At 48.5% G+C, this 17,357-nt stretch overlaps 1 protein-coding gene across 5 annotated transcripts in view; it reads left to right on the top strand.

The window, feature by feature from the left end:
* Positions 1–17,357, top strand: part of ttll6 (tubulin tyrosine ligase-like family, member 6) — a 39,251-nt gene that overhangs the window by 9,579 nt on the left and 12,315 nt on the right. For all 5 annotated transcript variants that reach the window (XM_030347475.1, XM_030347484.1, XM_030347458.1 and 2 more), the window contains 7 exons: positions 607–737; positions 1,055–1,211; positions 3,499–3,642; positions 13,528–13,613; positions 13,818–13,975; positions 14,301–14,383; positions 14,542–14,717. In XM_030347475.1, the coding sequence (XP_030203335.1) occupies positions 607–737; positions 1,055–1,211; positions 3,499–3,642; positions 13,528–13,613; positions 13,818–13,975; positions 14,301–14,383; positions 14,542–14,717 (935 nt within the window). The remainder of the gene's footprint in view (positions 1–606; positions 738–1,054; positions 1,212–3,498; positions 3,643–13,527; positions 13,614–13,817; positions 13,976–14,300; positions 14,384–14,541; positions 14,718–17,357) is intronic.

Below are 17,357 nucleotides of genomic sequence, written 5' to 3'. Positions count from 1 at the left end.
GCCCATGGCCTCTCTATTTTCGTGCCTGCTGCATGTCATATTTATCTTTCATACATACCCGAGGGCCTACGTAGTGAATAGAAAACTCACCCACGGCCGTGACATATTTTCTTACTGTTCTATGCAGCTCCAATGATATAAAAATGGGCTGATATAAAGTCTAGCCAATTTAGCCACATGTTTTTAAGATGGCCAGTGATATATCTTTCTTTGCTATTGTAGATTTGTCGTATCTTATCAAATATTAATTTTTGCTACGCGTAATTATTGTTGCTGCGTGTAAAATATGTCACACCATCACATGTCTGGTACAAGGGCGGCCCCAGGACCCAGAGCCCAGGGGACGCCCCAGCTCTCAGCGGCCCTGTCTGACGAATAGCTGTGGCTTTTTTAAACATACTTTTACATTCAAATAATCAAACCTAAAATACCTTTTTAGTACGTGAAACTCAAGTCAATGTTTGAGTCATATTTGAGAAGGTTTCAATATGACGGTAGAAGGTCTTAATTTCGGTCCTTCTACCGTTTCGGTCTCTCTCGTTCATGCTCTCTCCCCCTCTCCCTCTCCCTCTCCTTCTCCCTTTCCTCCACGTCCTACTGGTGCAGAAGGTCAACCACTTCCCTGGCATGATGGAGGTGTGCAGGAAGGACATGCTGGCCAGGAACCTCAACCGCATGGCCAAGAGGTTCCCCAAAGACTACAGTTTCTTCCCCCACACCTGGTGCCTGCCAGCAGAGTAAGATATACTTTTAACAGCCATCAACTGATTAAGCAGATGCTCTTTATCCAAGTAGGCTTGGTGAAAGAACTTTCATATTCTTTTGACGTACACGTCATTAGGGAGCAGGTAAGAGGTCATTCATCTTAAGGCTGTGGAAAATTGGAAATTGAGCAAGGTACCATTTTGTTTCGGCTGGGAGTCAAACACCGTCAATCACTTCACTATGCTGTAATAATAGGGTAATAACTAAAGGAATAAAAGGGAAAATAAAGGTAAAGACACCACTGGTATGTATTTTTTTCATCTCTGTCTCTCCCCCTTGTCTCCATCAGTTACAGTGACTTCCAGGCATATGCACGAGCGAAGAGGCACAAGACGTTTATCTGCAAGCCGGACTCGGGGAGTCAAGGCAAGGGGATATTCCTGGTCAAGTCTGCCAGGGAGGTTCCTCATGGGGAGCACATCATCTGCCAGCTTTACATAGCCAAGGTGTGAACACATGCTTTACCTACCATCACAGATGCATTTATGCTGGGTTTTGTTCTTCATTTTTTCTTCTATGCATTTCAGCACCAGCACTCCTTTGAACTCTTGGCTTTTAAGAAGTCAACAGTCCCTCTACTTAGCGCAGCGTAGGAAAATAAACTGTATTGCCCCGTTTACACCATCCCGCTAATGGCCGCTAATGGCCGATGGACCACCGATGTGGAAGTCGGGGTGATTCGGGTGACATCGGGCTAAAAATGTATGATCGGGTCAATTTATCGGGGTAGCATTTACACATACCCGATATTATAACGATAACATAACGATTTATGCCAGGGAAGACACCCGAAGTGCGTTTGGCGTCATTTGACGTCATTTCGAATGACGCCAAACATGTCAAATGACGCGTTTGGCGTAATTTCGGGAGAAGGCAAAGGGGAGACTGGTTTAGACTGATATTTATTATTTATATATTTATTTATATTACAATAGCGATTTTATAATAATAGAACGCCGGTTCTAAATGGGCGAAGTACCCTGTAATTATAAAAGTAGGACATCCATCCATCACCCCCATCCATATACCCAAGTGGCAGATTGAGGGTCTTCCTTAACACAATCTGGTCACTCACAATCGTTATTTATCTAGGGTTCTCGAGGGTCTTTCGTGTGTTGAGGTTGCCGATATAAAGACGATAAAACACGATAAAGCGCGGAAGATTAACGAATATAGCCGGTGTGCCCAGGAAAATTCCCGAACGATTTGCGATGTCTTACGTTATACTCCCGTTCTATTCCCGATTATAGCCGATTAGCCCATAGCAACGCCTGGTAACCGATTCTACCCCGATAGACCCAAAATTAACAAACATGTTCGTTCTTTGCCGATGTTGCCCGATCATTGAGCATTTCTTCCCGTTTCTTCCCGTTGTCTAACGATGTTCCCGGGAAGAGTAACGGTGTTTCCCGATGCAACCACGCTATTTGCCGATGTTATAACGATAGCTGCTGATTTAGCCATCGGGCACCATCGGGGCCCACTATCGGGTAGGTGTAAACAGGGCATATGGCTGTAAACTACATTTCTTCCCAGTTTGCTTTCTGTCTGTTCTATCTCCAGTGCAGTGACTCTTAGATACTTAAAGTTTCATCCCAAAAGGGTTTGATCAATGCGTGCTGATGTGTGTTGGTCTTGGACCAATTGCCATATAAGTACAAATAAAAAGTTTATACTCCATGCAAGCATTGAAAAAAATGAAATCAATAGCAGAGATATTTTTTTTTGATCCATTAACAGATGTTGGAAGTAAGTCAGAGTTGGGATGGCTGAGGGAAGGTCTATATGACCTCATATGAAATTCTTTGCAATATTTATGGTTGTATTAATTGGAAATGCCCTATTTGAAAACAGCTGTGGAATGTTTTACACTACAACAGACAGCAAAGTTGAACATCAACATGCTCGTGCTGTAAGTCAAAGCAGCATAGTAGCCCACCATAATCAGCAGTGGACAGTTCACACACAGAAAGCTGGTTTATTCTTAATCAGTAGATGATTTATTGTTGACCGAGGCCACAGCCTTGTTACGGGGAGACAATAGAACAAGACACTTGAACTCTTTAACACAGACAGACAGACAGACAGACAGACAGACAGACAGACAGACAGACAGACAGACAGACAGCCAGCCAGCCAGACAGACAGACAGACAGCCAGCCAGCCAGCCAGCCAGCCAGCCAGCCAGCCAGCCAGCCAGCCAGCCAGCCAGCCAGCCAGCCAGCCAGCCAGCCAGCCAGCCAGCCAGCCAGCCAGCCAGCCAGCCAGCCAGCCAGCCAGCCAGCCAGCCAGCCAGCCAGCCAGCCAGCCAGCCAGCCAAATGCAAATGAGAAGAAGGACACTGTGGAAACGTCTCAGCAGGAGATTTATTCCCTTGGCAAAACAAAACAAACACTACAGCCAACATGGCTTCAACTGGGGGGTTCTGCTGCTTGGCTTTGGGGCTATATAAATAAGATATTCTTTCGCCTAGCTATGCTTTCTGCGTTTGCGATACACAGAAAATACATTGAAAGTTCTAAAATGTAATTAAATATTGATTCTCTGTAGTGTGAGTAAATTGAGGTAAACCCCTGCTGCTGTGAGGATTGTGGCTTCCATTAAAATATTGTTTGAAGTCGGAAAAGAATAGGGAAATGTGTAGACTATTGTCAAAGTCAAATGAGGTTTGAGTTTGGTCCTCTGTGTGTACATGTGTACATCCCACATGTGTAACTCTGACTACCCTCACAGCCACTGATCATTGACGGTTATAAGTTTGACCTGAGGATCTACGTGCTGGTGACCTCCTGCGACCCCTTCCACATCTTCATCTACAAGGAAGGACTGGCCCGCTTCTGCACCAGTCAATACTGCCAGCCTGCTAAGACTAATATGGTAAGAAACACACAATCACGCTAGGTTTATTTAGTTCAATCTGGAATTGAGATGCCCCGTCTCAACAGAAACATGGGAAAAGATATTCATTAAATTGATTAGCACCTTTAATGTTTGAGCCTTTGCTAATGATATATGTTTTAAAAAAAAGAAGAGATGTTTGTGTGTGTGCGTGTCGCCTGTAGGTGTGTGTGTGTGTCTGTGTGTGTGTATGTGCTCAGGTGTGTGTGTGTGTGTGTTTGTGCTCAGGTGTACGTGTGTGTGTGTGTGTGTGTGTGTGTGTGTGTGTGTGTGTGTGTGTGTGTGTTTGTGCTCAGGTGTGCGTGTGTGTGTGTGTGTGTGTGTGTGCTCAGATGTGTGGGTGTTTGTGTGTTTGTGTGTATGTGTCTGTGTGTGAGCAGCAGTTTTATGTACTCTGCAGTGAGTACTGACCTTGGCTTTAACAGGTTTTCTGTCATATCTGGGACAAGATGTTCTGTTCCCTATATAAGTCCCAGCTCAGGTATGAACCCCCGGTCACGCATCACTATAACAGCTCCAAGTTATCCCATCCTGCCAGTTATTTGCATTAATGTGTACTTCTTTTCCACTGGATTACTACAGTCAAGGCCCAAGTACAAGCTCTTTAACTACTTAAAGGTATCAGCGATTCTAGGCTGAAACATAAATGATCACATTCATCTGATCTTTCCTCACGATCCGCTAGTTGCCCGCCCTATAAGCAGGCCATCAAAAACCTGTGTCGCTGTAGGCTGCCTATGCTCCAAGATCGTACACAAAAATAAATGGTACTACCACCAACCACTCAAAACCAAATAAACAGTTGTCCAACCAATCACGACAAGGGGTGGGTGTTGTTGAGTTTTGCGCTGCGTTCATGATCCTTTTTAGGGTGCACTCACACTAGGCCATCTTGCCGTGGCCGTGGCCGTTTTCACACCTAACCGTGCTCAAATCTGCCAGTGTGAGTGTGGCCAGTCTGGCCAGGCCAGGCCAATTTGGCCACTTGGGAGAGGTGTGCTGCTCCGGTACGGGCCGCTACGGTACAGAGGCTAATGAGCCGACACGCGCACACGCACGGCTACGCAACCTGAGCTGGATGACGTATAGTCAATGCGACGACCACGGACATAATAAAGGCGACGAGCCTTCTTTCCCATTAAACGGTAAACATCGCGTCAAGCGGTTCAACTGTTCAAGTAGGTCTATCTGCAGCCGGAGCCACTTGCCAAACACCCCCATTGCTCTGCCAGACACACCCATTGCTTTGCCAAACACGCCCATTGCTCTGCCAGAAAAGCCCGTTGCTCTGCAGGTCAAGTCTATTTTCGGAAATGTAGGGGTATATATGAGTGGCCCCACATCGATTGGCATAACCCAAATAAATAGTAAATGTGTTATGCGTTGCATTGTATTTCGTTGTCCGTTATGCCAGTTGTTCTATGTGCATGTATTGTAATGTTCGTCTTGTCAATCAGCGTGGGGGTGAATCATTAGGTCAGCTGGGGGAGGGCGTGAGTGAGACCGTGTTGGGGGTTGCCGGGGTAACCAGGGTTTGTTTTGGTGTGATTTCTGCCGTTGGTTACGGGTTTCAGTGACCTGGTTTTGGTTCATTAAAAGTTCCTTCAATTACTAATGACTCGACATCATTATGTCACCGGCGAGCTCATTACATTGGTGTCAGAAGTGATGTGTCTGGCGGACGACGCATTGTCTTGTTTGTTGCTGCTTAGCCCAGAGGACAGGGGGGACTATGTTGCCCTAGTGGGGGCACTAAGGAGGCATTTTGGACTGTGTGTTAAGCCGGGGCTAATGCGCTCAGAACTCTGTAATAGGCGCAGGAAGCCGGGGGAGACGCTGCGGGCCGTGGCCAACGATATCGAGAGCCTGTCTCGGCGAGCATACGCCCACATGCCGCCAGCCGTGCAGAGTGAACTCGCTCGGTATCAGTTTCTCCAGGCCCTTTCCCCTACAGAACTATGCATGCAGACCCAGCTAGCCCACCCGCAGACTTTGCAGGAGGCCTTGGAGATGGCCATAGAGAGGGAGCTGGTGTGGGCTGGAGCAATCGACGGTCATCCTGCTCCTCAGCCGATGGTGAGATCGGCAAGGGAGAGGAGTGAGGACTCACAGAAGCCAGCCTGAGTGGACGAGCTCACTGAACTCGTCCGCGCTGTCTCTATGCAGGCGGACCGCCGCCCCACCGTCTCGTCGAGAGCAGAGGGTCTGCTGGGGCTGCGGGCAGCCTGGCCACCTTGTCAGAGAGTGCCCTACAACTGTGAGAGCCCAGGGAAACGGGTCAGGGTCCGCGTAATTAGGGAGACGCGAGGCCCTGCCCCCGTACCCCCGCCGTCGTCGTCTGGAGGAGCCCATCATCACAGCCGGGGGGGCGGGGCTCCACCCCCCCCAGAAGCAGACGACAACATCCTGGAGCCTGTTGTCGTGGTGGGGCGGACCTGGGCGGGGGACTTTTGTCATGTTCCTGTCACTGTTGAGGGGGTGGCCTGTTTGGCTTTAGTCGATACGGGGTCTACTGTGACCCTGGTGAGGCCAGACATTTTGCCCACCTGGACGGTACTCCAACCTACAACTGTGCAGCTCCGAACAGTCACGGGGGAGAGGGCTCCCATGAAAGGGAAGGGGTTGTTGTCCATCTGCGTAGGGGGAAAGACTGTCCTCCACCCAGTGTGGGTAGCCGCTGTGCAGGACCCCTGTATCCTAGGGTTGGATTTCCTGCGGTGTACAGGCTGCCAGCTGGACCTGGAGAGGGGGGCGATTGGCTTCCAAGGAGGGCCCACGGTCTATATGGCCCTGCCAAACACCTCCTACATCCGGCCCCCACCGACAACAGCTCAGATGGACCAGTCACACGTCACCGGCCCCCTTCACCCCCTTGCAAAGACCTTCAAACCACCCTGTCTTCCCGATCCCTGTCCATTGTCTCAGTCCTCCTCCCGCAACCCTTCCCCCTCCCTCCCACCCCCTTGTGTCAATGTTTCGGCCCCTACAGACTACTCCCTTGCTAATCCAGCACCCCACCCCATGAGCCTGGGCCCCTTCCCCTGCCCTGCCCAGCTTCCTCAGACATGTGAGGAGACTGTGCTGTCGACTGTGCGGGCAATTTGGCAGGGGCACTGTGATGGACTAGACCCTCAACAGCAGGAGCAGCTGTGGCTACTACTGGCAGAGTTTAAGGACAGCTTTGCCTTGAATGAGAGCGATGTGGGTCAGACGCACCTGGTGCAGCATGAGATCGACACTGGGGATGCCAGGCCCATCAGAATGCGCCCGCGTCGCCTGCCCTTGGCCCGCCAGGAGGCTGCGGACCAGGCGCTGTGGGAGATGCAGCAGGCAGGCCTCATAGAGCCCTCAGATAGTCCCTGGGCAGCAGCCGTGGTGATGGTGCCTAAGAAGGGGGGTAAGTGGAGATTCTGTGTCGACTACAGGTCAATTAACGCAGTGACGAGGAAGGACTCCTACCCCATCCCGCACATTGTTGAGGCCTTAGATGTCGTAGCTGGGTCGTCCTGGTTCTCCTCATTCGATCTCCGCTCTGGCTACTTACAGTGCCCTCTCGCCCCTGACGCCAGACACAAGACTGCATTCTGCACTAGCAGAGGATTGTGGCAGTTTTGGGTCCTCCCTTTCGGCCTCTGCAATGCACCTGCGACCTTCGAGAGGCTGATGGACAGAGTGCTCGCCGGCATCCCCCGGCAGCAGTGTATCGTCTACCTGGATGATATACTGGCACACGGGTGCTCCTTCGAGACAGCACTTGCCTCGCTGCGTCAGGTTCTGGAGAGAGTAGCTGCGGCGGGCTTGAAGCTCCATCCTGATAAGTGCGATTTCCTGAGGAGAGAGGTAACTTTCCTTGGGCACAGGGTGGGGGGAGAAGGCATTAGCACCATGGAGGAAAAAGTGCAAGCTGTCCAGGACTGGGCCACCCCCACTGACACCAGACAGTTGAAAAGCTTCCTCGGACTGGCGCCTTACTACAGACGCTTTGTGAGGGGCTTCTCCTGTGTGGCCGCTCCCCTGTTCCGCCTGCTACAGAAGGACAGGGAATTTGTGTGGGCAGAGGATTGCCAGTCTGCTTTCGAGACACTCAAGGGAGCTCTCACCAAAGCCCCGGTGCTCTCCCCTCCTGACCCTGCCCTGCCCTTCATCCTGGACACGGACGCTAGTAACGTTGGCAATGGCGCCATGCTAACACAAGAGGGGCCGGAAGGGGAGCGGGTGCTGGCGTATAGCAGGACATTTAACAAAGCTGAACGCCGCTACTGCGTCACTCGTCGCGAGCTGCTGGCCATCGTTAGAGCTGTACGCCACTTCAAATATTACCTCTGTGGCCTGCGCTTCACTGTAAGGACTGACCACTCCGCGCTCCAGTGGCTCATGTCTTTCAAGGAGCCAGAAGGGCAGGTCGCACAGTGGATCGAGGAGCTGCAGTCCTACAGCTTCAGTGTGGTGCACAGGGCAGGGGTACGCCATGCTAATGCAGACGCCCTCTCCCGACGTCCCTGCAGTCAGGATGGCTGCCGCTACTGTGAAAGGAGGGAGAGCCGTGAGAAGGAGCTGTGCAGCCAGGAGGAGGGATGTTCTGCGGTGGAGGTGGCGTCCCCAGTCTGCTGTGAGCTCCGGGAGGTCGACACCGCAGGATGGAGACGGCAGCAGGAGGAGGACGCAAACCTTCGACTAGTGCTCCAGCAGTTGGACCAACAGCGGCGGCCCCCATGGGAGAAGTGGCCGTTCTCTCCCTGGTCACCAAGGGACTGTGGGCTAAGTTCGAGGCCCTGCGACTGTGGGATGGCGTGCTTCAGCGGGCCTGGAAGGAACCCGTCACCGGAGAGATGAGGTGGAAGGTGGTGGTGCCTCACTCTCTGCGTTGGGAAGTGCTTCAAGCGGTCCATGGTGCCGTGGGCTCAGGGCTCTTTGGGGTGACAAATACCCTGCGTCGCCTCCGCCTTGGCTTCTACTGGGGGCAGCACAAGAGGGACGTCGAGGACTTCTGTCGCCGCTGTGATGGCTGCACAGCCCGCAAAGGCCCCACTGAAAGGTCCCATGCCCAGCTACAGCAGTTCCCTGTGGGGTTCCCTATGGAGAGGGTTGGGGTGGATGTGGTGGGCCTGCTACCCTGCACAGAGAGGGGGAACAAATATATGTCCTCACGGCCATGGACTATTTTACCAAGTGGCCGGAGGCGTACGCTCTGCCTGACCAGGGGGCGGAGACCATAGCGGACGCTTTGGTCGGGGGGGTGATTAGCCGTTTTGGGGCAGCGGAGTCCATCCACAGTGACCAGGGGAGAAATGTTGAATCCCGTGTCTTTGTGGCTTTATGTAGCAGGCTGGACATGCAGAAGACCCGTACTACCCCCATGCACCCACAGAGTAACGGCTTGGTGGAGCGATTTCATCGCTGTATGGAGCAGCAGCTGGCCATTGTCTCGGCTGAGCATCAGCGGGACTGGGACAATCATCTGCCTCTGGTGCTCATGGCATACAGGTCAGCTGTCCAGGAGTCGACGTCCTGCACGCCTGCTCTGCTTATGTTGGGCAGGGAGCTTCGCACCCCAGCTGACCTGGCGTTTGGCCGGCCGCCCGATTCTCCCCCTGTTCCTCCCGGCCCAGAGTATGCCAGGAGACTCCAGGACCGCCTGGAGACGGCTCACTCCTTCGCCAGGGGACAGCTGCTGAGCGCAGGGGTGAGGCAGTATAGGAACTATGATGTGCGTTTTCGTGGTAGGCACTTTGAGGCTGGGGAGCTGGTCTGGACCTACAGCCCGCAAAGAAAGAAGGGAAGATGCCCAAAGCTCGATAGTGAGTGGATCGGGCCATGCAGGGTCCTTGAGAGGATGGGGGAGGTGGTGTACAGGGTCCAGCTACCACCTCGGGGAAGGAGGGTGGCTCTCCACAGAGACCGGTTGGCCCCCTGTCGAGGCACCGCCACCCCTCAACCTGCTCCAGCGAGCCCTGCAGCTCCCCGCACCGGTGCGAATGGGCCCCGGACACGCACACCTCAGTGTTCTGGCCCTGGGTCCCCACCTAACCCTATCCTTGTCTCCCCTCCCTGTCGATCACAACAGTCAGCAACTTGGCCCCCAGCCCCGCCCCTCCCTTTCTCCCTGCCCGCCCCCCGGCCTGACACTCGAGGGCCCCTCTCGCCCCCAGGCGCTTCTCCCCAGCCCCCCGTGGCCCCAACGAGGCCTCGTAGGGAGAGGAAAGCGCCGGGTCGCTTCCGGGACTTTGTTTGTTCCCTCGAGGACGAGGAACTTTGAAGGGGGGCGGCAATATAGCGACCCTGGGACAGTTAAATAGTTTGTGTGTTATGTGTTGCATTGTATTTCGTTGTCCGTTATGCCAGTTGTTCTATGTGCATGTATTGTAATGTTCTTCTTGTCAATCAGCGTGGGGGCGAATCATTATGTCAGCTGGGGGAGGGCCTTGGAAGAACAGGAGGGTGGGGGCCTGCACATGAGTGAGACCGTGTTGGGGGTTGCCGGGGTACCCGGGGTTTGTTTTGGTGTGATTTCTGCCGTTGGTTACGGGTTTCAGTGACCTGGTTTTGGTTCATTAAAAGTTCCTTCAATTACTAATGACTCGACATCATTATGTCACCGGCGAGGTCATTACAGTATGAAGTGCTTGCATGATATTGAAGCCTACAGCGATCATTAGTTAACGTGTGTGGCGGACGGTACCACCTTGTCATTTGTTTACCCAGGTGCCATAGCAACACCATTGCTACCTCTCATTGGCTGAATCTTTGAGAACGTTGTAGACTCAATCAATATAAGGTCGCGGGGAGACGAAGCTCTATTCGTTTGTATATTTTATTTACGTGACCATATTTTTGTTTAATGTTAAAAAAAAAGAATCAAAGAACCAGTTTTCTTGTTTTGTTTTTAGTTCTTGTCGTTCACCTTCGGGATTCGTTCGTTGTGAACGAATCGGTCGCGACCGACTCATCCCTATTGGCCACCATAGAACGAGCAATGGGCGTGTTTGGCAATGGGCGTGTTTGGCAGAGCAATGGGCGTGTCTGGCAGAGCAATGGGCGTGTTTGGCAAGTGGCTTTGTCACGTTAAAATTGTGCCGGGGGCGAAAATTTTACCGGCCTACATCATCAGTTGTTGACAACTTGACAACTGATTTGATTGGGTTGTCCGTTGCCGGGCAGGTTTCAAAAAACATTCGGCTCATGTTTCCAAAGACGAAATAACATAATACAGATAACGGATCGCTAGATAACACTTGTTTTTACTTTATATTTGTATTGTATTGAATTGCTTAATCGAATTTAGCTAGTAAACAGTGTTTAAAGCAGGTTTCAAAAACCTGTCTTGTCACGCTCAATGAAGGAGTGCAATGAACGAGCATGAAAGTTCGCGAATGTTCAAGAACCTTCCTACGTCATTCGACGCGATCGCCCGTTGCCAGGCAACAGACGATCGCGTCGTCTGTTGCCAGGCAGGTTTGGAATTTGTCAACAACTGATGACGTAGGCCGGTAAAATTTTCGCCCCCGGTACAATTTTAACGTGACAGCTCCGGCTGCAGATATACCCTACTCCAACTGTTGGTGTGTTCTCTGTGTTGTTGTCCATTGTTGTTAAAACTCTGACTGGTGGTGTCATGCCAAATTTTGTCACCCAGCCAAATTTGTACCAGCTGCCAAATTTGTACCGGCCTACGTCATCAGTTGTTGACAAATTCCAAACCTGCCGGGCAACAGACGACTTGATCGTCTGTTGCCTGGCAACGGGCGATTACGTACGGGCGAATGGCATAGGAAGGTTCTTGAACATTCGCAAACTTTCATGCTCGTTCATTGCACTCCTTCATTGAGCGTGACAAGACAGGTTTTTGAAACCTGCTTTAAACACTCAGTTTACTAGCTAAATTCGATTAAACAATTCAATACAATACAAATATAAAGTGAAAAACAAGTGTTATCTAGCGATCCGTTATCTGTATTATGTTATTTCTAGAGCTGTCAGTTAAACGCGTTATTAACGGCGTTAACGCAAACCAAATTTAACGGCGTTAAATTTTTTAACGCGCGATTAACGCAATTATTTTATAAAAAAAAAAAAAAAAAACTTTTTTTTTTTTTTGGCTCAAAACAAAGAAGCAGTAGCCTGACTGCTATGTTCAAATGACATTTGTTCAAAGCAGTCGTTTAATTGCACTATAGGCTCTTTTTTTGTATCGTCCTGTTTTGATCAGTGTATATGCCAATGTTGTTATCAATAAAAAATCATTTGCACAAGGCAAGCCGATGCACTTCACCATGTTAATAAGAGAATTAAAATGAGAAGAATTATGGGACAAAAAAATCAAGGGATATTTAGCATAGAAAAAGAATGTGCCATTAATCGCGATTAATTAGAGTTAACTATGACATTAATGCGATTAATCACGATTAAATATTTTAATCGCTTGACAGCTCTAGTTATTTCGTCTTTGGAAACATGAGCCGAATGTTTTTTGAAACCTGCCCGGCAACGGACAACCCAATCAAATCAGTTGTCAAGTTGTCAACAACTGATGACGTAGGCCGGTACAAATTTGGCATGACAGCAGCAGACTTTATTATGGTCCATGCAGCGGACGCTTGGTGATGACGTGTTACGACGTGATGACGTATGTACAAGAGCCTCTGTATGGGGCCATTTGAGCACGGTTAGGTGTGAAAACGGCCAACGGCCACGGCCAGATGGCCTAGTGTGAGTGCACCCTAAATTACATATTTTGGTTGACTACTTTTAAAGGATTGGGTGACGGTACCTCTGTTGGTATTTGAAGCGAGATCCCAAACAAATAGAGCCAGCTCGCTTCTCCCCTTCCGTGTTTCCTGCATTCAGTAACGGTGCATTCACACTAGGCCATCTGGCCGTGGCCGTTGGCCGTTTTCACACCTAACCGTGCTCAAATGGCCCCATTGTTCTCTGGCCTGCACTCACACTAGGCCATCTGGCCGTGGCCGTCACCAAGCGTCCGCTGCATGGACCATAATAAAGTCTGCCGCCAGTCAGAGTTCTAACAATGGACAACAACACACAGAACACAGTTCGCACTTTGCTGAGTCTGTTGCTTATTTGGATATATGTTTACCGTTTAATTGGAAAGAAGGCTCGTCGCCTTTATTATGTCCGTGGTCGTCGCATGGACTATGCGTCATCCAGCTCAGGTTGCGTAGCCGTGCGTGTGCGCGTGTCGGCTCATTAGCATCTGTACCGTAGCGGCCCGTGCCGTAGCAGCACACCTCTCCCAAGTGGCCAAATTGGCCCGGCCTGGCCAGACTGGCCACACTCACACTGTAATGTGAGATTTGAGCACGGTTAGGTGCTAAAACGGCCACGGCCACGGCCAGATGGCCTAGTGTGAGTGCACCCTTACTTCTTATTAAGTTATTAAGGGTTATCAAGGTGTGAATTCTATTTTCCCATCTGGCTACATAGCCAAGCAGGGGACCGATTACCGAACACTCCTTTGTCCGAGCTGGAGTACTCACATTATGGCCACGGTGCTTGGGTACGCCATATCTGAATTTTAGGAAGTGCAATCTACACAAACAGCTCAGTCTTTCCAAGACGTATTATCTTAGCTTATGAGCTGAGTATTAATAGCTCCGTATTTTTTTTAGCAGATACATCCCTCTGTAAGTTGTTTTGGATACTTTACACTTTTAGATCCTAATCACTACAAACCACTTTGTCCATACAATATTTAACTCCTTTTTTGCCAACGCACATTTTTATCATTGAATAAAAGCGATGATAGTTGAATAATAGTAACACCTAAAAGCTAGGAGATTTATGGCTCAGTTGCAATAGAAGCAGTGTGCACCCCCTCCTCCACCCCCCTTCTGTCTCCGTCTCCAGGAGAACATCTGCATGCATCTAACCAACTACGCCATAAACAAGCGCAGTGAGAACTTTGTGCGTGATGAAAATGCAGGAAGCAAAAGGTAAAGGTTTTTTGCCCAGGTTTCATACTGTTGGTTACTTATTATTTGTCCTATAGCATGCAATTTCAACACAGTCCCAACCTTGTATCAATATTAATATTTTGAAAAAAGTAATTTTCAAACATACATTTCAAATATAAACATTTCACATTTCAAATATATATATATATATATATATATATATATTATTTTCTTCTCCATCAGGAAGCTTTCAGCATTGACCCGCCTCTTGCAGGAGAGATCCTGTGACGTCATGAAGCTGTGGCTCGACATCGACGATCTGGTCATCAAGACTCTGGCGTCGGCCCACTCGGTCCTGAGTCACAGCTACCACACCTGCTTCCCCCGCCACGCCCTGCCAGGTGATGCACAGTACAGCTAGTAGACTGGGTCTTACCCAAAGGGCTCCTTATTCCTCTGGCTTTCCAGCAAGATTGAAATATGTTTCCTACCTCTACTGCTACAGGTGCCCCCCTCAAACCCGACATACCTTTCTACTTGTAATTATATTATTTTGATTATACTGTACGGTAACCACTACTATTTATCTTATGATTTCTTTTGCTAACTATTTCATTTTCTCCTCTTTTTCGATTTAAAAAAACCTGTTCCCATAAGCTCTTTCCACTTCCATTTGAGAGAAGCTTATGTTTTAAAGGTGTTGTGGGTTTGATTTTCTCTGTCCAGGCTCAAACTCATCTGGAGCCTGTTTTGAGCTGCTGGGTTTCGATGTGTTGCTAGACCAGAGGCTGAAGCCATGGTTACTGGAGGTGAGTTGATAATATAATACTGGACCAATTCAAATTATTATATATATTATTTCCCTTTGAACTAAAATGATCCAAAAATACTGTCCTGGTCAAAAATACTGAAGTTCTCCTTCAAGGGCTACTCATGTAAAATGGACTCTACTTGACCGGGTCTCCAGGTGAACCACTCTCCCAGCTTCACCACCGACTCTGCCCTGGACCGTGAGGTGAAGGACCGCCTGCTGTCCGACACGCTGGTCCTGGTGAACCTGACGGCGTGCGACCGCCGACGGTCTGAGCAGAACCAGCGGCGACAGATCAGAGCCAGGCTGCAGCGGGGTCACTGTAGAGAGAGGTATTACTTCTGTTCTACTGTCTCATTCATTTATCTACTGTTCTGTCTGTTGAACTATCTCATCCATTAATCTATTGTTCTGTTTGATTTACTATGTCATTCATTCATCTACTGTTCTTTTTGTTTTACTTTCTCATTCATCCACCCACTTGTCTGTCTGTTCAACTATTCATTCACTCATCACCTTTGTGTCTATATTCATTTTTATTGTCAAGTTATGGTCAGCACAAATCTGTAATTCAATTCTAATTATGTTATTTTGGGTAATCAAGGTGTGCATTAGGCATCGGAAAATGATTGCTTTGCAGTCTCACACAATTTCAGTCCATCTATTTCTTTCTATTCCTTCACGGCAATTGAAGTGATGGAGCCTATTTTCCCTGCTGGCTACATAGCTAAGTGGCTGACCAATTACTGTACGCTGACATGGCCAAGCCAGCAAGCCACTCATCTTCAATGTGTCCCGTCTCAAGGCTTGTAGGCCGTCAATGGTGTAGTTCCCCCATTAGCTTTTGGCAATGACGGACTATAGATACATTTTTCTTTTTTATATCTATGCAGTATTGTAATCTTTTAACCTTTTATTTAATCAGAGACAAGACTCATTGGGATTCAAAATCTCAATTTCCAGAGTGCCCTAGCCAAGGGAGGGTCCAGCATTCATCAACCTAAATCTCATATATTATGAGACAACAATATATTTTGCATAAATAATAATAATGTTGCCCAAGTAACGCAGAGTAACAGGGAGTCTTAAGATGATAAACATGGACAGCTCCAGAGGCTACACTTCGTTCCTTCTCAATTGATTTGAAGACGTCTTTGAGAGTTATTGACACTAGGCACTAGGAAAATGTGACGCTCATATTTGTGAACCAACAGCAACAAGAAATACGACCGGACCAGTCGTCATGCATGCAAATGTGAAATGTAGACGGAACAACCTTACGCTTGCAAAGGAGCGAACCTCAGGGCACCCCACCGATCTGTTGCTTTGGGAACCTGAACCCTGCCTTCTTTGTATGCAGAGGATTCCCTTTCATGTGTGCCCTTGTAGACGGCCCATCAATGAATCAGCAAGGACACAGACGACTGAAAGGGTTTTATTGTCTAACATGGAGATAATGTAGGCCTACACACTTACAACAGAAATAGATGTTTAGCATATGTTGTTCCTTTAGCGGCCTATAGGTTGTTTGCGTTATTGCAGAAAGACCATCCAACGTTCCAAGTCAACGGGAGCATTTTTGTCTCGTCACACAAAGTATATCCATAAATAAATTCTTCTGGCTCACTCACACATATATATTATTTATTTTGCCAGTTCCAGTTTGAGGGTTTTAAGTCATTGAAAAGTTATTAAGGATTTAATATTTATGTTTGCGCTGCTGGTTCGCAAGCCTCCAGCAATGCCTGTACCACATGTGAAAACCAATTGGAGATATTTGATTTGGAGCACACACGTGTTGTTGGTGGTATTAGACACGTTTATCGAGTGTCTATACATGTATTGATCCTTTAATCAGTCCAAGAAAGAAAAACATTGATCGTCAGTTGAGGACGTGATTGAAGTCACGTCGGTCACGTGACGACAACAAGGCTCGGGAATATCTTCAATCTGTCTGGTGTATACAGTATATATATATATTTATATATATGTGTGTGTATATATTTATATATATATATATATATATATATATATATATATATATATATATATATATATATATATATATATATATATCAATTACAATCATGACAGAAGCCCAAGAAAACCTTCGCCAGCACAACATCGCGATCGGAGAACTGCTCAGTGGCGCTGATGCGGAAGCCAAGAAAGTTCTCAGGAAATACAGACCCGATGTAAGTCACGCCGCTAACTTTAAGGCTGTTAAAAGTCTAAACAATCCTCTCCTTGAGAAGTGTGCAGAGTACATTAAGCTCAAGGTTCGATCCACAGACACCCAGGACCAATTCTATTCCAACAAAGAGGTCCTTGTAGATCGGATTATTCTCAAGATAGAGTCCTACCTCCCAGACACCTGCGATGAATGCGAGAGCAAATACTGCAACAAAGTGGATGATGACACACCGCCTCTACTAGTGTGCTTCATCTGCTCCCAGGGATCACACAACTGCGAGAAAATTAAAGAAAAACACAACAAGTTCTGCATGTGTCTAGAAGACCCCAACCCCCTACTAGGCCTACATTGGCTGTGCCAAGGCTGTAGGAAGAAAAACGACCTCGTTCTCACACCCAAGAAGTCAAAGACGAGCGAGAAAAAGAAGAAAGACATGTCTCCCCCAAAGAACCCCCAAACACCTGTGGACACCAACCCGGGTAATGGCGGAGAAGAAGAAGAGAAAGAAGAGGGGGAGAAAGAAGATGATGAAGAAGAAGATGAAGAAGATGAGGAAGACGCAGACACCGCGGAAACATCTGACCGGCGCAGTCCACGGCGTGAAAGATGCCCCGTGCCTACAGAGATATGTGAGGAGTACAAGCTACTAACCTGCCCGCATGGATTAACAGGGAAGCGATTGATCCAAGGGAAACCATGTACGAAGCTTCACACTCCTCGCTGCATAAACTACATGAGGCATGGCACCGACACCAGAGTCGGATGCAGTAGAGGAAGA

The sequence above is a fragment of the Gadus morhua genome, chromosome 2 (genome assembly GCF_902167405.1).
Source record: "Gadus morhua chromosome 2, gadMor3.0, whole genome shotgun sequence".
NCBI classification, from domain to species: domain Eukaryota; kingdom Metazoa; phylum Chordata; class Actinopteri; order Gadiformes; family Gadidae; genus Gadus; species Gadus morhua.
The sequence above is the reverse complement of the archived record's forward strand: the minus strand, read 5'-3'. Positions and strand labels throughout refer to the sequence as shown.